This window comes from Hoplias malabaricus, chromosome 1, assembly GCF_029633855.1.
Source record: "Hoplias malabaricus isolate fHopMal1 chromosome 1, fHopMal1.hap1, whole genome shotgun sequence".
NCBI classification, from domain to species: Eukaryota; Metazoa; Chordata; class Actinopteri; order Characiformes; family Erythrinidae; genus Hoplias; species Hoplias malabaricus.
In genome coordinates, this window is record NC_089800.1 from 59,726,813 (window position 1) to 59,752,505 (window position 25,693).

General features: G+C 37.2%; 2 protein-coding genes across 3 annotated transcripts; one reads left to right on the plus strand and one right to left on the minus strand.

Annotated features, from left to right (window-relative positions):
• Positions 1-1,728: 1,728 nt before the first annotated feature.
• Positions 1,729-7,976, plus strand: slc18b1 (solute carrier family 18 member B1). 2 transcript variants are annotated; one of them, XM_066668967.1, is made up of 15 exons: positions 1,729-1,868; positions 2,735-2,889; positions 3,547-3,642; positions 3,738-3,811; positions 4,040-4,187; positions 4,429-4,585; positions 4,840-4,976; positions 5,256-5,357; positions 5,480-5,571; positions 5,682-5,777; positions 5,993-6,067; positions 6,370-6,463; positions 6,554-6,603; positions 6,760-6,826; positions 7,237-7,976. In XM_066668967.1, exons 1-14 carry the CDS (start codon positions 1,838-1,840, stop codon positions 6,821-6,823), a joined length of 1,371 nt encoding a protein of 456 aa, XP_066525064.1. In that variant the 5' UTR covers positions 1,729-1,837; the 3' UTR covers positions 6,824-6,826; positions 7,237-7,976. The 2 variants fall into 2 exon arrangements, with proteins under 2 accessions (XP_066525064.1, XP_066525073.1); XM_066668976.1 differs by having other exon boundaries at positions 4,097-4,187.
• A 704-nt stretch (positions 7,977-8,680) lies between these two features.
• Positions 8,681-25,656, minus strand: ahi1 (Abelson helper integration site 1). Its single transcript, XM_066668958.1, has 27 exons — positions 25,580-25,656; positions 24,279-24,331; positions 23,407-23,531; positions 22,157-22,707; positions 21,868-21,989; positions 21,517-21,706; positions 21,147-21,339; positions 20,976-21,071; positions 20,664-20,849; positions 20,327-20,479; positions 20,013-20,145; positions 19,680-19,803; positions 19,362-19,591; positions 19,166-19,260; positions 18,949-19,067; positions 18,105-18,235; positions 17,631-17,771; positions 17,216-17,400; positions 16,703-16,748; positions 16,580-16,617; positions 16,340-16,454; positions 15,266-15,321; positions 14,063-14,125; positions 13,795-13,957; positions 13,596-13,690; positions 12,725-12,804; positions 8,681-11,526 (listed from the first exon to the last, which is right to left on the minus strand). Exons 2-27 carry the CDS (start codon positions 24,286-24,288, stop codon positions 11,358-11,360), a joined length of 3,609 nt encoding a protein of 1,202 aa, XP_066525055.1. The 5' UTR covers positions 24,289-24,331; positions 25,580-25,656; the 3' UTR covers positions 8,681-11,357.
• Positions 25,657-25,693: the final 37 nt, after the last annotated feature.

Here is a 25,693-nt window from a genome sequence, read left to right on the forward strand (position 1 = left end):
AATGTAAAGAAAACTGTATAAACCAATCATATCCATAAAACTCTGGGAAGCCATTTGTGGTTTAAAGGTTAGAGAAGCAGTCATGGGACTGGAAGGTTCTTGGGGATGGGGATGGGGGTGGCTGTCCACCTCTCCAGGTGCGTACGTGTATGGATATTCTCATAGTGTGATAGCGCATGTGTGTGCTCACTGTGTTTTACAGTGAAAGCAAATTATATTCCACTACATAAAAAAATGTTTGTGAACACACACACTTCTTGCATTCACCCACTAGGGGCAATGAACACACATCCCAATATCAGCAGGCAGCCACCTCAGCGCTCCAGGCAGTTTAAACTTGGGAGTTCTGCTCAATGTGCTCTCTTTCTTGGAGCTCGAACGAGTGACCTTCCGGTCCTAAGCCAGTTTCTTGTATGCTAAGCTACAGCTGTTACATTTGCTGATTAATCTCTGGAGGTATATGCATTCCTGAGATATTGTTTGGTCAGGACTACGTTAAATGTTTAATAATGCTTCATTTATATTCACTTATGAGCCACAAACAGACAAGCTCAAGACTGGTCACTGGTCAAATCTGAAACCCAACGTTTGAGCAGCGATGTCTCAGTTGCTAAATAAATGCAAGCAATGCTAAAATTGACTAAAATTAACAAGCCATTAGGAATATATTTTGTTTTAAATCACTTTAAAGAGGCAAAACTCACACTGATTATTTCATATATTTACGTATTTTTTACTTCTCTATAAGCACTTAATTGGCTTTGAATGGTAATCCTGGTGGACATGTAGAAATACAGATTACATTTTACTGTCATTAAACAGAGGGACCTCACTGTATAATATTCTCATAGATTTATACTGAATACCTACTAATATGGATTTCTCCAAAAATACCCATAATGCCTAAACCATTCCACTGTCATTAAACAGAGGGACCTCTTGGCTATTAACTGTATGTTTTTGACAGAATTTCACTGTATATGCTTTGCATAGATAAGAAAGATATTTTCTGAACAACCTGAACGTTAATAATTATCAAAATTATGAAGAACTTGAATTACTGTGTGATTCCAGATTCTGTTTAAAAACAGCTGCGCAGTCTGCCTTCCAAGCATCACAGAAAAACAACTGTAACTCAATTCTTTTGCCATATGTTATGAAAATGCACAAGGTCCTTTCCCGTGGGCTTCAGAAAATATCTTTCTTATCTATGCAAAGCATATACAGTGAAATTCTGTCAAAAACATACAGTTAATAGCCAAGAGGTCCCTCTGTTTAATGACAGTGGAATGGTTTAGGCATTATGGGTATTTTTGGAGAAATCCATATTAGTAGGTATTCAGTATAAATCTATGAGAATATTATACAGTGAGGTCCCTCTGTTTAATGACAGTAAAATGTAATCTGTATTTCTACATGTCCACCAGGATTACCATTCAAAGCCAATTAAGTGTTTATAGAGAAGTAAAAAATACGTAAATATATGAAATAATCAGTGTGAGTTTTGCCTCTTTAAAGTGATTTAAAGCGAAATATATTCCTAATGGCTTGTTAATTTTAGTCCATTTTAGCATTGCTTGCATTTATTTAGTAATAGAGACATCGCTGCTCAAACGCGGGTTTCAGACTCTCTACCTGTCCCAAAGCGGATGTGATGTTCTCCGCAATGAAAAACCGTAATGACGCGCCTATACGTGCATTCGGATTTGAAGCGCGGATGGTTTGACCGTCAATTTCTAAAGTGCGGATAGCTTGACTCCAGTAGACTTCCGGGCAGTAGGAGGAGGAGGCAGTAAAACTCACTTTACGTAGAAACCCGTCCGTTAAAACTGGAGATATGGCTACAACCACGGATCAACTTAAACAAGGTAAGTGAATCGCTGTTGTTTGTTTTTTTTTCCTTCGCATTTTTAATCGTTTTTTTAAACTAATATTGACTTGTCTCAGGTAGTCTAATTTGGCCTTTAATAATTAACATACTCATGAACTTAAAAGGGGAATATATTTAAAATAATATATATATATATATATATATATATATATATATATATATATATATATATATATATATATCCGGTTAGATAAATCATTAAGATACGAACCTAGTTGTTCACTTTCTTGTGAAATGCTCCATTGTAGAGAAACTGTTAGTGTCAAAATAATTCACAGGAACAAGACTTCCAAATGCATATACAGTAAAGCTATCAGTCTTGATATCAGTCCACTGCCGTATATGGCGCAATTCCGCTCTCTCTCTTCGCCAGTCGCATTGGGTAAAACAATAAAACATAAGATCAAGCCTTAGTAGGGCATTTAAACAGCAGTCTTGCAAGAAATCACGTATCTAAACAATATTTAAGGATCTCTAACAGTGTTGTAATTCTTTTTGTGCAAAACTGCATGTGGAACACAACACATTTCCATTTCGCGACAGATATTTCCCTCAGTGTAAAAGTTATCTTACCGGCTAGCTTCCTTTACTCTGAGGGGAAAATCTACCGCCACTGTAATCACTACGCTACAACAGAGAAGCCGTTCAAAAAACAAATGGTTACAGATATATGCTGATGCCTGGTAAACTGTTTTGTGACACTAATTCTAGGAAATGTTGAAAAATCTGTGGAATTCCCTCAAAAAGACAATTTTTGAGAGACAAATTTAAACCAGACACGTTTTCATTTGGCTTTTGGGAGGTCTATGACTCATGTTTTATTTATTTTGTTTCCCAAACTAGAAACTACAGCTCTTCATGTAGATGACTCTTGTCCTCCTGAGGTCACTGGCCTCAAAATGACCAGACAACAGGTCCTAACCTTTATTTGCATGGCATCCATAAACTTCAGCTCAATGATTTGTTATTCAATACTGGGGCCATTTTTCCCACTCGAGGTAAGAAACATCCCTGGATGGTTTTCTTTTATTGAAATCCAAAATTTATGTTTTGATTAAACCCATAAAATATATTTTTTTAAATCATAATTTCATATTTGGAAATTATTTATTATGATGTCAGATTCCCCAGTTCTCTGAATTTGTCAATTTCAAACATAGTATAGCTCGCTAATCTCGACCATGATACACCTTCTGTCAAATGAAATATATCACTCTGACATGTTAACAGGGTTCAAAAAATATTTTCACAGGAGGTCTTTTAAAGGAACATGGAAGAAATGTTTCATTAAAAGAGAGCACTTGTATATGACTTGTATATGTGGATTTATGGGAACTTGGAATAAAAACACCAATACTGTTTCTTTTTTTTTTGTTTCTTCCAAAGTATTTAACTTCAATGAAATGTTGTGCTACATACTCCTAGCTAGAATAAAGGTCAACTTGTATGTCCCTGCTGAGACCTGAAACTTGCTGTTCATGCTGGTCTTTTATATTTTGTAAAAAATATACTCATGTAATATATAATTTGTGCCGTATTGTCCAAACCCCTTACCATTATATTTTTAAATAACATTTCAGTATCAATGTATTAGGGAATTAAAATGCTTAAGCAGAAATGTACAGGTTTATGGCACTCAATTGTATTTTACAAAGGCAGAGAAGAAGGGAGTCAGCCAAGCAATCATTGGTTTGATATTTGGATGCTATGCTTTCTGCACATTGGTTGGATCATTAATAGTGGGTAAATATGTAAGTTGTTCACCCATTTTGAATATTTACAACTAGCTCTCTGATCTTTTAAGATGTGCATGGCTTCACCCATGGATTTCATTTATTTAATTTAGATAGTCCAAATTGGGGCCAAGTTTATGTTAACTGCAGGGTTGTTCGTTTCAGGAGGATGTACTATTCTTTTTGGGTGAGTACTGAGTTTTTCTGTGCTTTGTCATAAGCATTTCTGCAGACACAGCATTAGCTCTCTTTTATTGTCCTCTTTCTGTATTATTGTACTATTTCACCTGCTCCTATACATTATCAAAGTTTGCTGAAATATTTTACTTTAAGCTGTAATAAGCAACTGACTATATTTATTGTCATTGTCATTAAAACCTTTTATTATTTTTTTTTAAACCCAACATATGCCCAGCTTCCTTGACAGAGCTCCAGAAGGAACCATTTTTATTGTGCTCTGCTTTGTCATAAGGTCTGTCAATGCAGTAGGTTTTGCTGCTGCTGTTACAGCCTCTTTTGCTGTGTCAGCAAAGGTTTTTCCACACAACATTGCAACAGTTCTGGTGAGTTTAGTCACATTTGTTTCGCTCTTCAGCCCTGGTATTCAAGAGATAACTGCTCATACAATAGTACCATTTAAGGCTAAAGACACTGGACTGTTTTCTTGTACCAGAGAAGCAGCGCTAGACCAGAACTATAGGGTTCTCATAAAATAAAAACAATGTTTGTCAGTTCTATTTTAGTATGATTCTCATTACAGTTTTTATTGTAGTGTATATTTTGATGAATATTCTTATTTTACAGGGCTTTATGGAGATTTTTACAGGTGTTGGACTCATACTGGGACCACCATTGGGTGGATGGATGTATCAGTCATTTGGATATGAAATTCCATTCATTGTTTTGGGATGTCTTCTTATTTTAACTGTTCCCTTAAACATGTGGATTTTACCGAGCTTTGGTTGGTGAATCTTCTTACCAAGGGTCATATTTTATGCCCTGTTCCTGCTCAAAGAATCACTTTGTTCTGATATTTACATTAGAAGGATTATAAGTGTTCACTTTTATTAAGAGAAGCTAGTAATCATTAGGATTTCTTCAAGAAACATTTGTGATGATTTTTGTGTTAAAGATATCTGATGTAAAATATAATTATTTTTTATTCTGTGTCCTGAATGCGTAAATAAACGAGTCTGTGTATTTGTTCTTGATTAGAAGCGGTGATATCACACGACTCTTTCTTCAGGCTGTGCTCCAAAGTAAAGATCATGCTCATCTGCTTTGTGGTCTTCACTCTTAGCTCAGGAATTGGCTTCCTTGATGCTACACTCTCATTGTTTGCTATAGAAAAGGTAAATCATAAAGGTTTAATACATATGAGAGCTTTGTTTGAACAAGGATTTGGCCTCAAATGTATTAAAAAAAAACACCATTGCACATAACATTTTAAGGAAAGTACATTTATAAATCCATCATACCGTTGTGTATGGCATTTATTTGATTTAAATAATGATAATGTAATTGAATATGTCTAGAGAGGAAAAAGCATTAAAACTTACAAGAATGTATTCTTTAACTCTCATTATGACCTAATTATCTAATTATGAGTTCTATAACATTTCTGTGAACAGTTTAACCTGAGCACTGGATCTGTGGGTCTGCTCATGATTGGGGTGTCTTTACCTTATGGGGCTGCATCCCCTATCTTTGGAATAATAAGTGATAAGTTTCCAGTAAGTAATTCTGTATTTTTACTATTGACAGCACACACAGCACAGAGTTTTTGCTGAGATGGAACTGATGCAACATCTTTAGGATACTGCAATGTTCTTTACATTTCTGTTTTATTGTGCAGTCCATAAGGAGGTGGATGATGGTGTTTGGAGGAATGTCTACAGCTGTTAGCTTCTGTCTACTTGGCCCTGTTCCTGTTTTGCTTATTAAAAGGTAAGTCTATAGCATATCTATGGTGCCATTTCAGGGGTAGGGCACCTTCTTGAGCACAAGTAATACACCTTTTGTATTTTATTTTTTATTTGACATTTGTTTTTCTATAGTCAACTTTGGATTACTGTAGTCATGCTGGTGGTCATCGGATTTTCTCTGTGCATTACTTGCATCCCAACCTTCGCTGAGATGCTCGTGTGTGCCTAGTAAGGAACCATACAAGAATAAAATACAATTCTATGAACCAACACATACTATATTATGCACAGTGTTGAATCCTATTCATTTAATTTTCATTTTTATTACATTCACTGACTTCAAACTGCTAAGTTAATGAGATCAAATTTTTTTTTAACCTTTTGACCGCCACACAGAAGAAAGAAATGAGGGGAAAATACATGTATATGCTTTTATTTTGCAGTGAAAATGACTTTGAGGATGGTTTGAGCACCCTTGGTTTGGTATCTGGACTGTACTCGGCTGTGTGGTCTGCTGGGTATGTTTGAAACAGGGTTAGCAGGTAGTGGCTGGTGTAGCATAGTTGATAATACTGCTGCTTCCAATACAGCACACTGGGGTTTGATGATCTGCCAAGACAAGTGCACTATGCTACACCTGTAAGAGTCCCTAGGCAAGACTCCTAACAATACATTCATCTACTGCTGTATCACAATTACATTTTTAGTCGCTGTGGATAAGAGCATCTGCTAAATGCCATTGAGGCTTAGATTTTAAGCTTCTAGGAACGTATCTAAACCAATTTGTTAAAACTGAATTTATTTTTTCATTTCATGGAAGGATGTTCTTTGGGCCCACCATTGGTGGATACATCACACAGAAGCTGAATTTTGAATGGAGCGCAGGTGTTCAAGGAGCACTGGCTTTTCTTGCTGTAAGCACATATATCTCTTTAACAATTTTCTTAGAAGAAATACTGCATTAATTAGGATACTAGGCATTAATTTGCCCTGTCTTTTAATAGGCATTCCTACAAACAATATATTTCACCAATGAAGAAATCCAGAAAAGGAGGTATTTTTGATTTTGTTTAGTTTAATTATCGTGTATTCTTGTGTATAACTTTAAATTTGAAGCAAAATATTGTTTCCTTTGTTGCTAAAAACACTTACGTCTGCTGACACCTACAAATTGACATATCTACATCTGATGCTTTTTTTTTTATTTAAGGCTTAAGAAGTCAACATTGTCTACAAATGAAATATCCCCCCTTCTTTCTTCTGATCCTCATTGATAGGTACTGAAATATACACAAATGAGTCAAAATATTATAACCACATGCCTAATATGCTTTTGGTCCACTTACCACCAAAAGAGCACTGAATACTGAGGCACAATGTACTCTGTAAGTACCCTGCAGTACCTGGAAATAGACCTCTTTTAAGGTTTGACACCACAGATCTACCTTGTTTTTCCCAGCACATTTAATTGAGATATGAGAATTTGAACCAGGGCAACACCCAGAACATATTGTTTCTCAAATATTTCCTGACTGAGTGCAGTATGGCAGTATGGCAAGAGGGGGTGAACCTGCAGGCTAGATAACTCGAGTTCAGAATTGAGGACTGAGTGCTCTGCAGCTATGTCTCTATACTTTTTTTTTTCTCTCTCCCATTTGACATTTAATTTGTGGTTTATGTCATTCAGCTAAACTTTGTGAAAAGCTCCTGGTGCACAGGGATGTCTATGTGGATGGCACATGTGAAACCGATATCTACATGAATACCCACACCCAGGAGTTTCCAGCAGAAAATTACTAAGAGCATCACAGCACTTACACTAACAAAATATTTCATATTTAATATTACATATTGAACATTATGTTTTGGCTCATCAGTGTAATATGCCACAGAACTGCATGGCTTTTTATACACTATACCATTGTGAGAAACACAAAAATATTATGTTGATGGACACCAGGACAGAATTTTGCTAAGAGGTCATACCACACAGAACACAAAGATTTACCTCTGTGTAAATTTGCTTGAGAATAATCCCAAAATTGAGACTATTCCCAAAACAATAAGGTGCTGTTGTCTTGCAAAATTTTAGTGTTTACAGCTTACTGTTTCAATACTAGTCTTCAATATGCCTGTACATACAACACATTTAAGATGTTAAACAGGCAATATCAGGGCACATGTCTTTATCAGGAAAAAGACCCGAAGTACAGATTTTAAATGGGAAACACATTTTATACTATGTATCTTTTTATTTGTATATCATTGTTTCTCTCTACAGAGACAGTACAGAATGTGAGACTAAATGTATACAGTGGATAAAGATATGTTTCTTGTATGTAGCGTCTTGTAGATATGCTTTACCTTTATGATGTTCTGAACACTCACCAATAGTGAAATTAAATGATGATATTTTTGGAAAACTCATTTAAAGCTCATCATAACTGTCAAGACTTATCTCCATATCTTACACTGTTTGGGGACCAAAAAAAAGTCATACTCATTGTCCCTTTTATTAGGTTGCCGTATGTACTATGTGGCTCTACAATTACAGATTGTAGTCCATCTGTTATGAAATCAGATGTTCTTTTGTGGTCAGGACCACCACAGAGTATGGTATGATTTGGTTAGCGTACCATTCTCAGCGCCGCAGTGACTCTAACTGTTTGTTGTTAGTATGTGTTGCGCTGGTATGAGTGGATTAGACAGAGCAGTAATGCTGAGGTTTTTAACTGGTGGACTGAAGTCTTCCAACCAAATATATGTAGCTGAATGTGTCCAGTGACCACTGAAGACAGACTTGAATATGACCATAACAAACTGTGTAGCAACAGATGAACAGTTGTGTCTGATTTTATATCTGCAAGGTGTGTGTATCTAATACGATTTTAAGAATGATCCACCACCCTAAGAATACCTGCATTCTGAGGATCCTGACCATTTGAAGAACAGAGCTGTAGAGGGACTAGAATTACAGAATGCACATATAAGTGCCACTGAAAAAAATGGACAGTAAATGCAGAATATTTCTGTGCAACATCATTTTTGTAGCCAGAATAACATAATACATTAGTTCCACTAGATGTTAGACATTTTCCCTCCTGGAGATACATTCTGTTCTGGCAGTGACTGTATATTGATGATGCTATTTCATTAGGATTGCTGATGTTTAAAAATGTCTCCAATAACCATGATAAAACATATAATACTAAAAATGCTGTTCAATGTCACATGACATGTTTATGTAAATTATATATTTTTGGAGGTTGGTGGGGAAGGAGGGTGGAATAATTTGTACATAAAAAACTGCAGTGAAACTACAAATATAGCTTTAGCACTGTACACTGAATGTGATGGTTTTATTTCACAAAGCATTCTGACACTTCCACTTCACAATTGGAAGCTACCTGAGAGCTGAATTTATTAAATATTATCAGGGTATGTTGCTCAACATGGTCACAAAACAAAGCAAACACATGTGGTAACATAGATTAGTGTTTATGACTAGGATTGATTGTGCTAATTCAGCAGAATTTAAAAGCTCCATTATCAGCAGTAGGTTACTGTAAATGATGGTGTCAAAAACTTGTCCTGTAAGGCAACTGGTGTTTTGTTAAACAAAAAAAGCTTTCCAGGTTTCTTGAATATTAACTACACCACACTGTGGTGACCGTTCTTGGCACAGTTGCATCAAGGTATTACAAAGAATCCTAAGAATGCATTCATGTTGCTCAGCACCTTTAATCTGTTAACGTTCCAAACTACAGTAGATCTCGGGTGTGGAGAGGTTAAAGTTCAACATGCCAAGCATTTTTCCCCCATTTGGCAGGTACTGTATTAATTTCGTGTGTTTAAGGGCATAAATTCTTACTTAAACTTTGTAAAATTACTCTAGATTGTGTAGGAACTGTCTCACAGTCCATATGTACATTTACATAATATTTGTTACATGATTTTTTGCAGCTGATTGCTACGCAAACTTAACCCCCTCCACAGTGTATTTGTAGTCAGACAGGTTGTATCAAATACTTCCACAATATTGACAACATGAAAACACTGAATTATTTTTACAAAAGAAACCATATTTTGTAAAACTAGTTGTTAAAAATATTCATTATAAAATTACAAAATACATATAAGGCTTGACTACAAAAATAAATAAGCACATAATTGACATTTTTCATATATACACCGGTGCTGGTCATACAATAAGAATATCATGAAAAAGTTGATTTATTTCAGTAATTCCATTCAAAATGTGAAACTTGTGCCCCCTCCTGAGTGTATTCCTGCCTTGTGCCCAATCATTCCAGGTAGGCTCTGGACCCACCGTGACCCTGAATTGGATAAGCGGTTACAGATAATGAATGAATGAAGTGAAACTTGTATATTATACTCATTCATTACACACAGACTGATATATTGCAAGTGTTTATTTCTTTTATTTTAATGATTATAACTGACAACTAATGAAAAGCCCAAATTCAGTATCTCAGAAAATTAGAATATTGTGAAAAGGTTCAATACTGAAGACACCTGGTGCCACACTCTAATCAGCGAATTAACTCAAAACACCTGCAAAGGCCTTTAAATGACCTCTCAGTCTAGTTCTGTAGGCTACACAATCATGGGGAAGACTGCTGACAGTTGTCCAAAAGACGACCCTTGAAACCTTAAACAAACAGGGCAAGACACAAAAGGTCATTGCTAAAATGTGGTGGAGTTTCAAAAAGACTGGACTGCAGCTGGAGTGCTTCGAGAACCACCAACACACAGACGTAAGCAAGACATGGGTTTCAGCTGTCGCATTCCTGGTGTCAAGCCACTCTTGAACAAGAGACAGCGTCAGAAGCGTCTCGCTTACAAAAAGGACTGGACTGCTGCTGAGTGGTCCACAGTTTTGTTCTCTGGTGAAAGTAAATTTTACATTTCCTTTGGAAATCAAGGTCCCAAGGTCTGGAGGAAGAGAGGAGAGGAGAGGAGAGGAACAGAATCCACTTTGCTTGGGGTCCAGTGTAAAGTTTCCACAGTCAGTGATGGTTTGGGGTGCCATGTCATCTGCTGGTGTTGGTCCACTGTGTTTTCTGTGGTCCAAGGTCAATGCAGCCATCTACCAGGAAGATTTAGAGCACTTCATGCTTCCTGCTGCTGACCAACTTTATGGAGATGCAGATTTCATTTTCCAACAGGACTTGGCTCCTGCACACAGTGCCAAAACTACCAGTACCTGGTTTAAGGACCATGGTCTCCCTGTTCTTAATTGGCCAGCAAACTCACCTGACCTTAACCCCATAGAAAATCTATGGGGTATTGTGAAGAGGAAGATGCAATACACCAGACCCAACAATGCAGAAGAGCTGAAGGCCACTATCAGAGCAACCTGGGCTCTCATAACACCTGAGCAGTGCCACAGACTGATTGACTCCATGCCACGCCGCATTGCTGCAGTAATTCAGGCAAAAGGAGCCCCAACTAAGTATTGAGTGCTGTAAATGCTCATACTTTTCAGTTGGTCAGCATTTCTAAAAATCCTTTTTTTTTTTTTTTGTCTTGGTCTTAAGTAATATTTTTTGGAGGTTGGGGTTTTCATTAGTTGTCAGTTAATATTCATCAAAAGAAATAAACACTTGAAATATATCAGTGTGTAATGAGTATAATCTACAATTTTCACTTTTTAAATAGAATTCCTGAAATAAAAACTTTCATGATATTCTAATTTTATGACCAGCACACGTGTGTGTGTGTGTGTATATATATATATATATATATCTCCCTCATTCTCAACAATGAATATTAATCTGTTCCTTGCTACTGATTTGCAGCAGATGGTTCGAAAGCACTGTTGGTGTGTCCTAGCTTTGGAAGAGGTCTCATTTTTCTAATAGATGGTGCTGGAGTGTCAGGATCTGATGATGGAGTCTGTGACAGATCATGTGTGATCTCACATTTCTTTGTCTTTTTCTTCTTCCTTCTGGTCCTACAAATGAGCAATATACAACACACTAGTCACTACATATAACATCTGCCTACAGAAAATTAATAAGGTAAAACTAAAGCAAGCAGTATGGCTTAGTGCTGGGTGATAAAATGATACTGATTTGTTTTGTGATTAATTTTTGCTCGATAATAATCTTGGATAATAGAGCTGAATAAGCCTTCGTTTCTATTCCTAGTTAGCACAGCCAGCTGCACGATATCAGGCGCATATACTCCTGCTATTACGGTAAATGAATGCAGGAGACCACATTAACAAGACATTTGGTTTAGTTCAAGTGTGTGTGTGTATGTATATAGCAGTGTATTCAAACTATATTTTAACTAGGATGTCCTTTGTCACAGTCTGCAAAATGTTAGCATTGTGATAAATATCGAGATTGATCAATATAGAAAAACGTATTGTGATAATATTTTTGGACATATTTCCCAGCTCTAGTATGGCTTATTAAATAAAACATTACACAAAAAATGGATAGGGTTGAATTATTGAGGGAAAAGGTATCATTTTAATTGTTGGACCAATGCTGAAGCTACAAGATATTCTATAAAAAATATATAGTATTTATATGATATTAGTGGTGTTAATGGATTAACCGTTTTAATCAAGTTAATCACAACCACATTCTGTGATTGATCATGATTAATCGCAAGTTAAAATACCAGTATTTCCTTGCTTTTTTGGAAGGGAGATGAAACATAAATAGGTAGAGCAGTATGCATGACAAACAGGTTAGAGGAAATCATTGTTTTTTGTTAAGTAAATGTTCCAGGGAGAGAATTAACATCCAATACAAGGAACCTCGGACACAAGCTTTAACTGAGTGGATTAAGCCAGGCACAAGAAAAAAAATTTGACTAAGCACCTTGCAGCATTTGTACACAGAGAGAGAGAGAGAGTGAGAGAGAGAAAGGCTGAGGGCTAGATATGAGATTTAATCCATATTTCAACAACAAATTATGTAATCTACCTATTGAACTCAACAGTAGCAGCACTGTTGCGCCACTAGGTTGACTGATTTCATAACATGTAGGTAGGCTATAATAAAAATAGCAGTTATTTCTGCTTAAAATTCCCATTTTACAGATTGTTAATGGTCTACCACCTGATCTAGGGATGCATTACATCAGACTTGCAAACAAGGGTTCATAGAGGGTGGTGAGAGAAAGCAAATGTTTACTTGATAGCAGGTGTATCGGCATCAGTGTCTTGCTCAGAAATTATCTTCAGCTCTCCTGAGGAACTGATGGCTGCAGACATCTGCAGAAAGACATAAAAAGAAAAAAACAAATGCATTTATTATAATATCATTTAAATATCATTTAGTGTGGGGATTCCATCATTGGGCGGCACGGTGGTGCAGCAGGTAGTTGTCGCAGTCACACATCTCCAGGGACCTACAGGTTGTGGGTTCAAGACCCGGGTGACTGTCTGTGAGGAGTTTGGTGTGTTCTTCCAGTGTTGGCATGGGTTTCCTCCGGGTGCTCCGGTTTCCTCCCATGGTCCAAAGACACACATTGGTAGGTGGACTGGCGACTCAAAAGTGTGTGTGTGTGTGTGTATATATATATATATATATATATATATATATATATATAAATAAAATCTCGCCCTGCGTAGGACTGGTGCCCCCTCTAGGGTGTGTTTCTGCCTTACGCCCAATGATTCCGGGGAGGCTCCGGACCAATAGCAACCCTGAACTAGATGAGCGGTTACAGACAATGAATGAAAAATGAATGATTCCATCATCTTGACAGGGAGAGTGGAAGCATGCTGTAAAGTCCCAGGGAGAATATAAAACTTTAGTTTATACTTACTATGCAGAATTACACTAGTTCAGTGATGAGGCAAAAAAAAAAAACACATTTGCATCACTTCTACTTGGTTGGTGTCACTGGTTAATTTCTCAGTTTCAACCTTTGAAATACTGTCCCTGTACTATTTTCAGTAAAATATAGGGTTGAACTGATTTGCACATCATGGCATTCGGTTTTATTTACATTTTGCCATGACCCAGCATTCTTTTCTGGAAATAAGGTTTTGTACATTACCTTGGTCGGTGTGGAGCTGTCACGTCCGTGATTTGTTTGCTCTGAAGGTCCAGGTTGCATCTCTATAGCCCTTGACAGCTCTGCATCAAATCCTTCTGCATGAGAAAGTGAGAAAATGCATCTACACTCTAACAAAAAGAGTATGAAACCTAACCTTTATATATTTTATATAATTATCAAATGGCAAAGTTCTACTGACTTTCATCAGCTACATAGGCAGCTGGGAAGTAGCCCTTTTGTCCATTGGCCAAGCATCCAAACCACCAACTGTCATTGTCTTTGTACAATACATGGATCACATCACCGCGTCGCACTGTGAGCTCATCAGATCGATTAGCAGTGTAATCATATAGCGATACAACCTAAAAGAGGGATGACAGGTTCAAAAATTAAATAAAAATGGCATCCAAGTTAAAGAGAAACGTGTGTTCAAATTCTTATGTAAAGGAGTCATATCATAAACAAACCGTCTGCTGGACTTGTGCCAGGTCATTTTCAGCTTGTTGAAGATATTCATAGTCTGGTAAACTCTGAGGAAATTAAAATAATGTGCCATTAAGGTCATAAGTGCATTAATTACCTCTAAATATATGTATTTAATAAAATAAAAAGTTATAAAATGTGTATGAAACTTTTTTGTTTACTTTTAATTTAACCAGGCCAGTCATACACCAGTTGTATGAAATTTTGTAGATAGGGTGGTGATTGACCAGGTTTTGTAAACGAGCGTGAACCAGTGTATACTGTGACGAGTGTACAACAAGGACCAGTTAACCATAGAGTAAAGTGAGCAGTGATGAGTTCTAAAAGGGGGCATTTGTAACAAATCAGAAAGCAGAATGGTACCAAGTATCAAGCTTCTGAAGTGTACTTTTACAAGTCAAAACAGTATAAATGTAATCAAACAGTGTTAGTATAGTTATCTGCACCAAAGTGAGTTTTGTAGCATGAGTGATGGAAGAACATACACACAGACACAAGAGGACACTTTTAGAAACTCAAAGGGGGTGTGAAAGAACATTTTCTAACTTAACACACTATGACCTTGATGAAAGATAATCTGTGAACCAAACTATGGAGTGATCTAAGAACCCTGTGCTGCCCAATCTTTTTATTAGAATGGTGGGGTCAACTGAATCATAGGCTTTTGCTAAGTCAATAAATATTGCCGCACAATACTGTCTGGCATCTAGTGCTGACAATATCATTGAGAATGTTTAAAACTGCAGTGACACAACCATAACCCTGCCTGAAGCCAAACCGTACAGCAAATAATACTGTTGTCAATAAGATAATCACACATTTGCTTGTTGATAATCTTTTCCTTGCAAAGATGGAAATTGGTCTGTAACAGACTGGATCAGCTTGGTCTCCCTTTTTAAAAAGAGGGCAAACAGTTATAAACAGGGCATGTCAGTTGTTAAGCAAATCTGTTATAGGGGCTGCTATAATGGTAGCAGCTTCTTTAAAAATAGTGGGTCTAGATTATCTAAATCAGCTGTTTTTTTAGCATCTAGCTTGAGCAGTTCACACAGAGAGATAAGCTATGAGGGACAGTGAGTGCAGTTTACAGGGGACTCGTCGGTTATACATTTGAGCTGCAAATGTTCCTACAGTTGACAATTTTATACACGCTGGACAGAACATAAACAATAAAGTCTCCATCTTACCCTTTGCCTTAGGAATGGAGGTCTTTTAATGGGTTGACCAGAAGCACTGAACCCAACTGTGAAAATTAAAGAAAAAAAAAACAACACATTTCTGAGGAATAGAGTTTTTTTCTGGAGCCCATTAAAACTGTATGAAGTCTATATGGCTGTATTTCCTGACCCTGGTTCTTGGGGCACAATGCTCTGCACATTTTGGTGCTTTCTCTGCTTTACCACTCCTTTGAAATTTAACACAGGACAGAGCAGAAATATTTAGCAACCGATTAAATTAACTTATATTCACATCAAATGTTACTTAAGTAACATTTTGATTGATTTGAACTTTCCTGACTATTATCAGATGATAACTTATTTTAGAGTGTAAATAATTTTTTTATACTTTTCTGTTACTGTTTAGTAGGCGGCACGGTGGCGCAGCAGGTAGTGTCGCAGTCACACAGCTCCAGGGGCCTGGAGGTTGTGGGTTCGATTCCCGCTCCGGGTGACTGTCTGTGAGGAGTTGGTGTGTTCTCCCCGTGTCCGCGTGGGTTTCCTCCGGGTGCTCCGGTTTCCTCCCACAGTCCAAAAACACACGTTGCAGGTGGATTGGCGACTCGAATGTGTCCGTAGGTGTGAGTGTGTGAGTGAATGTGTCTGTGTATGCCCGTCTTGCGCCCAATGATTCCAGGTAGGCTCTGGACCCCCCGCGACCCTAAATTGGATAAGCAGTTACAGATAATGGATGTTACTGTTTAGTTACAAATTTCTTTTTGCTGTTTAATTTCATATGCTGAAATTCTATATGTTAAATGCTTCAGAAAGAACAACTGAACGTAATCTTCAGTTCTTATGCTGATAGGTTCTAATTGTTCAAGCTTGTTCCTAATATGTTACTAGTTATTCAGTACTGAAGATGGAAGCTAAATATGAGTCATTATTTTCCAAAAATAACAATTCTTGTACTTGTAAATTTCTCTACCCATCTCTGGGAAAGGGTTTGGAAATGAGTTAATTATTTGGATCAAGTGTGCTTCCATGACCAGGGTTGTGGAAATCACAGTCATTCATAAGATCATTACTAATCTCCGTACATACAGGTTTGTGAGTTGAGTGTGGCCTGGGGTATAAGCTGAGCACCAAATGCACTGGAAGTCTGGAGCATGGAGTGAGGGGACAGTAGAGAGGGTGGAGGAAGGGACATATTCATGTTCTGAAACACAGTAAAACCATAATTTAATCTAAGTTGAATTTCCTGCTATAGTTCTAAAGCTAAAGTCTAAAGAAAACATTTGAAGTGTTCATATATAATTAGGACATTTTATCATTTGTACATACCTCTTGAGTTATGCCCCTTCCCAACTGAGACATGCTTCCTAAAGGATAAAAAAAGGAAATGTATTTTATACACACACACAGAGAAAGAGAGAGAGAGAGAGAGAGAGAGAGAGAAATACTCACCCTTTTCGTAGAGGTATTCCATACCAGGCGGCATACGATGTAGTTCCTGAAACAAGGTTAACAACATTTCTTTTAAATTTTCACTTTGTTTCATTATCACTACTAAGTAGAAAAAAAATGATTGAGATGGTGTGAAAAATGTAAACAAACTCAAAATTCAATGCTGTGCAAATTCTCTATATTTAACTGAAAATGTAGAGTATTTGCTGGATGTCAGGGCTGAATTACAATATGAATTCCAGTGGAGCCTGGAAGCAAAAGACATGCATGAGTGTGTCTGTGTTTGGTGGGGGGTGGCATCAGATTCAAAATGAGCATATTTAAATAAATAAATAAACATACTCAGTTTTAAATTTTCATTTGTAGTCTTGCTATATATGAATGAAATCTAGAATTTAAATGATCTGCACATGATTGCATTGTTTTATTTACGTTTTGCATAGTGCCCTACAACCACAGAATATCTTTGCTTACTGAAACTTCATATCCACATAAATCAGCACAAATACTTACCAGGACAGAGTCAAGTTTCTGTTTAACATGCTGCATCTTAAGTGACATGCGAGCAGCACTGGCGAAGCGGTCAAATCCAGAGGCTGTAGTGTCCTGGAATGGTGGCTCTGACTGATTCCTCACCATTTTGTCTCCATTCTCTGACCTGTTCAGCCCTCTTATACTCTCCAGGTCCATCTGGGCAACTGTGAACAAACAAATGTAAAAAGAGAAAGAGAAATTTCTACTTTTATATGTAGGTATGTTGCTGTATGGAGTATAGCAATACCATTGATAAGAAAAAAAACACATGTAAACTCTACAAATTATCTTGTTACAAAGTACTGCATAAAATTGGAGAGTAAGGTAAAATTTATCATTTGTAATATTTCACTGCTTAAGTTAAAAAGGGTTTGGAATTGATATCTTATCTCACCTTTCCGGTCGTAAAGATATAAATGAATTGGTTGACTTTGTCCAAATGCACAGAAAGCCACTATGTGCTCATGGGGATGGAAAACCACACCTCGGAGAGCAACTGAATAACACAGCTCTGTGTACACGGCCACCTGATCACCTATATTTGATCAGAAAATACAGACTACGTTTCATTGACTGTATCTATTGTTTTTACTTGCTCTTATAATGGTGGAACAGTTTTAAATGCAATAAAAACTTGAAACTGTGTTAAAGGAACTGTGATAAATTCAATAAATCAAAAAACATACATTACATAATAATGGCACTAAAGGTAATCTTTACAGTAACAGTAACAACTAATAAACTAACAAATCATAAACATTGGATTAATTTGTCTCAGATCCTAGTCCTTTTTGTTGTTGTTTTTCTTAATGGACACTGGCCAAATTGAAAAGCTTCATATGCAACTATGTTGGCTGGAGGTGCCTACCTGTCTCAGCATTCCACACATATGCAAGTCCATCCTCGCTACCTGAGAAGATGAAGCTACCACAGGGGGTGAAGGTGCTATTAATCCTCTCCCTGTAGTTTGTGGCACCGATGTATTTCTTTACAGCAAAACTACAAAATATGAATGGCACAAGTCAATAAAATGACCTCCCTATATTCTAGACTACAATATCTGCCTGAAAATATATGTAAATAATACACGTTAATATATTAAATATGCAAGAGGTTCATATTTAACCACTGCAGTGACAGTGACGTGGTGGTGGCGTGTTGGTGTGTGTTGTACTGGTTTGGGTGGATGAGACACAGCAGGGCTGCTGAAGTTTTACTACATAGTGCCCAATTACTTTCCACTCTATTAGACATGCCTACCTTGTTGGTCCACCTTGTAGATGCAGAAGATGTGTAATATTTATTTTCCCATCCTTCATTAATGTTCACAGCAGCATTGTGTCTGATTCACCCTCTACATGCAACCACCACATCAGTGTCACTGAGGTGCTGAGAATAATCAACCACCCAATTAATACCTGTTCTGTAGTGGTCCTGATCGTTGAAGAAAAGGGCAAAAGGAGGCCTCTGCAGTGCAAATAAAGGACTACAGAATTGCACAACTACATTGCATCAATATTGTAAGTGGAATTGATAAAACAGAAAATAAACCTAAAAATAAGGAAGTGGTTTCAATGTTATGCCTGATATGGTGTATATTTGAATAGTGGGCACTCCCTCACATCTAAAAACATGTTTAGACTATTTCAGTCAGCATTATTCAACTACAAAGAAAATCCCAAACAAAGTTAACCCCCACAAAGGTTATTTACATTCTCAAATCCATCACTCTCAAAATGCTGTCTTTGGCATGAATGAGAAGACGCCTTCCATTTGGGTGCACTTCTAATGAGTTGATGGGAATTCCATTCAAATCACTTTCCTTTATTTCCTGTTGGCACATTATGACAGCATTCATTGTTTCAGCAGATATTAAGATTAAAACATTTAAAATATATATTATATATAATGCATTACTGTAGATATTACCTTTTCAATCTTCCAGTGATGTGGTGCCGAACTATCTGTTTTTGTAGTCCACACAATAATTATACCAGCATTGTCAGCAGAAAACATCCTGTTTCCTGTATCAGTATAAATATTTATTACAACATGTGTTTTAATTCTATTACAAAAATATATAAAGATGGAAAAAAAACAATGATGTGTTCCAAAGGTACTCTACCTTCACCGTCAAAGCACAATGCATTGACAAAAGTCTTGTGTCCCTCAAACTCTTGCAGGAGTTGTCCATTCACGTCTTTTACATCTAAATTCCACACCCTAAGCAAACCATCATAGCCACACGTTACCACAAGGCTCTGTGTGAGCGGGTGGCATTGAGCACAGTATACAAACGACGGGTGGGGAAGGATCTTCTGAGCAAGGCTCTGGAGTCTTTCAATGTTCCACACTCTGAGAAAGGTAAAAGGATATTTTAATTATAATGTCAATACTTTAGCTCATGTTTACTAACAGTGGGAATACTTAAAGGAGCTTTTACCTGACTGTTCCATCAGATGATGCTGATAGCAGGCACCTGTCATCTCTTGTCCAGCAGAGATCATAGACAATACTGAGGTGACCATTAAAAGATGCCAAGACTTTGCCTGAAGGGATCTCATACACTACAGATATTAACAAACAAGAACAGTATATGCATTTCTTATTAGAAAAAAAAAAAAACATACTTTCTATGCAAGGTATACAATAAATGTAAAAAATATTCATACTCGGCTATGGTAGATTACAACATAAATATAGAAGGTGGTTCTAGGATGGTTGGGAGAAGGTAGTTTTGAGCAGGCATACTGCAAATGTAAGGCTGGTTACTCACCTACAATGGGGAAAGCATCTTTGTCTGCACAAGCAGCAGCCAGGGCCCTGCCATCATGAGAGAAGCGTAGAGTAAAGCAGCCCAACTGACCTCCACGGAACGACAACATTGGCTTGTTGGGAATGCGACACATCTGGCAGCATAAATGCATGTTGAAAAATGAGTTCCATATATTCCAAGTACTGCAGGTTCCATAAATTCCATTTATTGGCAAATATATATTTGAAAAGAACTTTAATCTATGAAATATTAAATTATTTAACGATGACAAATAAATACATATATGCATACATACAAAAAAATATATACAATACCTGTCCAGGCACACGACTCCACTTAATGACCTCAGATTTGTTCTCCAACAGTTGTGTGGAGGTTTTCTGGTTGAGGTCAGTGTGGAGCTCACTATATGAGGTGCTGCCCCTCTCCTGCTGCAGAGCCATCATAGAGCGGATACTCGGGTCCACCTGTACGGCACAGTCAGTACGGGCACAAACTAAATACTCCTCAGAAAATCTAGTTGCTTCAAACTTTGTATTTCTACAACTGCACATACACATAGAACAGTCAAACTTTCTTTAAATATTAGTGGTTTGTTTTAGGATTAATAATGAGCTATGAGACACAGGCTTGTAAAGAATGTGAACTCACATGTTCTGGTAATTTGAGTCCTTTCACTGTGACATAAAGAGTTGAAGCGTATTTGTTTCTAGGGAATTTGGACCACCACTGAAACACCTCAACTGTTTGAGGTACCTTCTTCACTCTCGGAGGAGGGCTGTACAGCTGGAGACGCAGCTTACTGTCAATATTCAGAACGCCGTTGGTCCCTACAAGCTAACAAATAATAACCTATTAGGAGGTGTTTATTTCTGATTTAAGAATAAGAATTAATGCTAAAACCAAGATTCACAATGTGTTTACGGGGTTTGAATAAAATGCAAAAAAAGCAAGTTTTGGAACCTTCAGAAAAGCCCAAGCAATTTTACGAAATCCACGCTCATGCTGATCAGCAGCGGCATTTGTTCTTGCTTCCTCCATACTAATGAAGTCAAGAATCTACAAAACAAAATATCTCTCAGTCTTTATGTATAGAATGAACAATAGCCAGCTCATTAAGTAACTTTATCTCACCTCAAAAAACAAAACCACCTGTGGACATTCCTCAGAGTCTTGAAGGAAATAACCAAATCGCTCATTAAAAATTATTTGCTCCTCCCACTCTGGAACTGTTGACTTGTTTTTCTTGAAGTCAAATGGCTGAGTTATGATTGGAAGAATGTGTTCTATATTCTCCTGTTCATAAAAGGAAGAGACACGACGATGGCTGTGTATAAAAGAGAAATAAAATCATGCGTACATGAAAATGGCAATATGGCATGTGGCAGAACTAACTAATTTCATAACACCAGTGTTTCTTAAACAGAGTATAATGATGATTAGTTTTAGGGTTTTGTGTTTGTGTGAGTAATAAAGCTAAAACAAAAGAATCGTTCATTCTAACCTGTCCTCTTTCTTGACATACTGTCCACTCATCTCATCCACAACATGGACTTTGACCATGGGGTGGGACACCAGGAGATCAGTCTTGAGCCGGTCAGTGCGGTGAATGTAAACTCCAAGCACCAGGTTGTCATCAAAGGCCTGTCTCTGGGAAGCGTCAGCCTCTGTCTGACTGTCCTCCACAATCACTTCTATCAAAGCAGAGCAAACATGGCACAAATACTGTCAACAGCATGGAACCAGAACATACCTTTGGCAAATCTGTGTAACTATGACTCGTACTTTATTCAGAATATTTCTAATTATATTCCAGTTGTCTACAATAATAATCAATAATTGTTACATATCATACCTTCCTTTCTTTTCTTCTTCTTTTTCTCTCTGGGTTTTTCTGCATCATCTTTGTCCTCTTCTACAGTATCACTCTGAATACTTGCTTTTGACTTCTTTTTGTCAGTTGCTAATTCAGAATGGCTTTTGTGGTTTTTCATTACAAATGACAGAGAACATATTGAAGACAAACTAAGTCAGCATTACTGGCAAGCATTACTGTGACATTTATTTTTATAGTTACAAATGCAGTAAATAAATTCAAGACAATTTAGCACAGTACTCAGAATCAGTGAAACAATGTATATTACCTTTCATTTTCATCACTTGCCCTGAGATTTTTCTTCTTTTTTTTCCTTTTTCCAAGTTCATTGTTTAATATGGGAATGTCTTGACTTTTGGGCAGCTGCTCACTGTGTTTCTTTTGAGTGGTCTTCTTTAGAGCCCTCTCCTCCTCTCGTGTGATCTGCTGCTGATATTCATCAAGAAGATCATCTTCAGGCTCAGACTCAGCAGCACGTTCCTCTCCTCTGCTCTTCAGTTTCTTACCCTTTCTGTTCTGCTCTGTTTCAGCTGTAAGTCTTTTTTCTACCCTCCCAGCATTTCTGTCGCCATCCTCTTGATCTTGAACAGCTGGAGCCGGAGGCAGATTCCTTTTAGTCTTCTTCTTCCCTGAAATCACTGGAGACGTGTCCACATTTACATTATTGCTAACATTGATCTTCTCTGACACTTCCACCTCCCTGCGCCTGTTCTTAGTGAACCTCGGGCTGCCTTGCGCTGGGTCATATGTGTTATGAAGAATGGTCTCATCTTCCTCAGTGGTTTTACTCAAATCTATATTTTTACTCAAAGTCTGAAGCTGCAAGAGACCACAAGAACAAAATAAAAATAAACCCACAAAGCTAATAAGCTCACAGATATGCAAGACTCATACAGCAGGGAATTCCTCTAATATTATTTCGACAGACAGAAAATGTACTTAAAAAGACAGTTACCCCCGCACATTCTGAATATCTATATAATCCAGTCTTTGAGAAAGAAAATCATTCAGAGTATCCTGATGTGAAAAGTGCATTGTATAAAAGATGTACTCATTTTCTTAAAGGTGATGCTGATAATCACAATGTCTACAATGCCACAAATAAAGCCATAGCATTCATAACTACCTGTTAAATAATTCTTATTTCTTGTTATATGTAATTTTGCAAATGGTTAAATAGTGATTAACTGGCAAAGCATGTTTTTTATGCCATTTTGTCTTAAAATGACCTGCATGTACTTTTCTGCCAAGTATGTAAAAACATGTATGACATGTATGTAAAACAGCACTGATAAACAAAAGCATGTCATGCATCATATTCATAACCTTGTCATGTAATGGGTTTCTGTGATGTCAAACAGCATTAAACAATTCAGATGTTCTATTCTTATTGCAAAATTTGTTTAAATAAATAAACAAGCACATTTCACATCAAAACACTATAAATTACATGAATTTATTCATTTAAAAATGATGGAAAATAATTGGAATTCCTATTCAAGCGTCTTAAACACATACCACAACATTTTCTTGCAATTCAACTGTTTGCTTTTTGGTCTTCTTTTTCTCTGAGGGAGGGTTTGTGTATCTCTTTAACACCTCATCAAAGCGGGCTCTTGTCTTATCTCTCACATCACTCTGACCTATCACAATAAAAACAGATTTTCTTTATCATAGATTTGTTAAAATTGCATTACTTTACCATTCATTGGTTACACAGACCTTTCAGTCATATCATTAAAATTACATCCTCGTTTTCTCCTCAACAGCTCACCTTACCAAACAGGTGCACTTTGTTATAGACTGTAGTCCCTCTATTGCTCTGAATACTTTGTTATCCCTTTTCCTCCTGTTCTTCAATGGTCAGGAAGTGGATTAATCTTAGCACTGGCATAACACTCGCGTTGCACTGGTACAAATGAAGCAATGTTGCTGAAGTTTTTAAACTCTGTGTCCAATCACTGCCCTATCTATTATACACACCCACCTTGTTGGTCCACCTGGCAATAGTAGAGTTAGAGACAGTAGCTTTATCTGTTGGTGTAAAGTTGGTGAAGTCATCCTCTAGTTCTTTATCAGTGGTCACAAGACACATCTGGCCTGATATTTTAGGTTGCCGGACTATTCTCAGTGCAGAAAGGACACTGATAGGTTTAAAAATCTGCTGTTTCTGTTTCAGTCTTACCAGCACAACACACACTAACACATCAGTGCCAGTGCTGCAGTAAAGGGGGAGATACAAATATGTAGAGCAATAGACAGACTGGTGCCTTATAGTAACAGTTATAGTACTGGTCAGTCTGTGTAGAAGAAGGTCATTTTAATGTTAATGCTGATTACTCCGTTCAAGTAATTTGTGAATGATAATTGGCTTTTGGAAATATCATTACCTGCAGGCATTCTCACCCACTGGGAGTAAATTCATTCTGTACACAAAAGACACCTGAAGCAGAAAATATTAAATATATGTCAGTTCAATACATCTCAAATGATATGAGGATAACCCAGACAACAGACACATTTGAAGCAAATTTGGCACTTACGGTTCAGGCCAATATATTTTGACAAATATCAGAAGCCAGGATTGACTTGGGTTATGTCAGGTGTTGTGTGGACCAGACGTGATTTGCTCCAGAACAAACCTGTTGTTATCTGACCCATATAATGAGGACTTAGGCAGCCAGGCTCGCCCTGGGTTAATGCTATCATTCAGGGCCAAATGTGGACCACGAGAAAACTGAAAATGTGCCACATTTGAACTAATCATTGCTATCTGGAAAGCTACAGCCAGAAAATATGAGCCTACATTTAAAAATTTTTTTGATGTAAACTAATGAGCTGGATCTTTTTTTTTTTACATCTTGAATAGCTTCTGTGAAGTGCTGAAGACATCTAATAAAAGTTGAGAATGACAAGTTTATTTTGAAACTGCTTTTCAAATAAATGCTCAGCCTCTCAAACTCAACAGATATTTTCATTACATTTCATGTATTTAATACGTTACAGTGGAAGTCTAAGTTCATAAATCAATTAACTTAGTGATCTGTTTTATGCAAGTGACTACTAAGCTGATTTAAAAGAGCTCGGTAAAGAAGTCATGATGTAACGTAGCTAACTTAATGCAGCTGGCTTGTTAATCTTGTGTTAGCGTAGGCAAGTAACGGACATAAACAGTAAAGAATATCACAAATAAGACAAGTGAGCAAAAACAGTTGGTCCCTAAAACACATCTTCCAGAGTAAATTGTCTTCCTGCGACATTTAGCGCCCACGGTGAATGAGGCTCGATCTCAAATAGCGCCCCACTCCCTAACTTGTGTCCCGTGTAGGCCATGAAACAACGAACACAGCGCTGAAATAACACCCTGTGTATCTAATATAGCGTCATTCATATTCATCCAGATGCTGCACGACTCCCAGCTAACATTCAGAACACTTTTTGTTTGAAGAAATTACCACATCATGCTCTTCGCAGCGCACTATACAGGGAGAAGTGGGTGATTTGAGATAAAACCTGAATCTCCGCTCTCTCTCTCACCTAACGTTACCCTACTGAACACGGTGCTCACAAGATTAGCCAGCTTGCTACTACAGTAAGGCCTTATTAAGTACGAACACAAGCTAGTACGCAGCCTTGCCTTCAGAGATAGACTAAAAAAAGAAATGTGTGCTGTATAAAACAGGCTATTTACCTGTAACTCTAAGCCATTTATTTTGAATAAGTTTACAGTCCGTTAGCCGCGGAGTCGTTGCGATGGCAGCCAACAATAAACAAATTTAACCACACCCCTGATGTGACGTAGCCT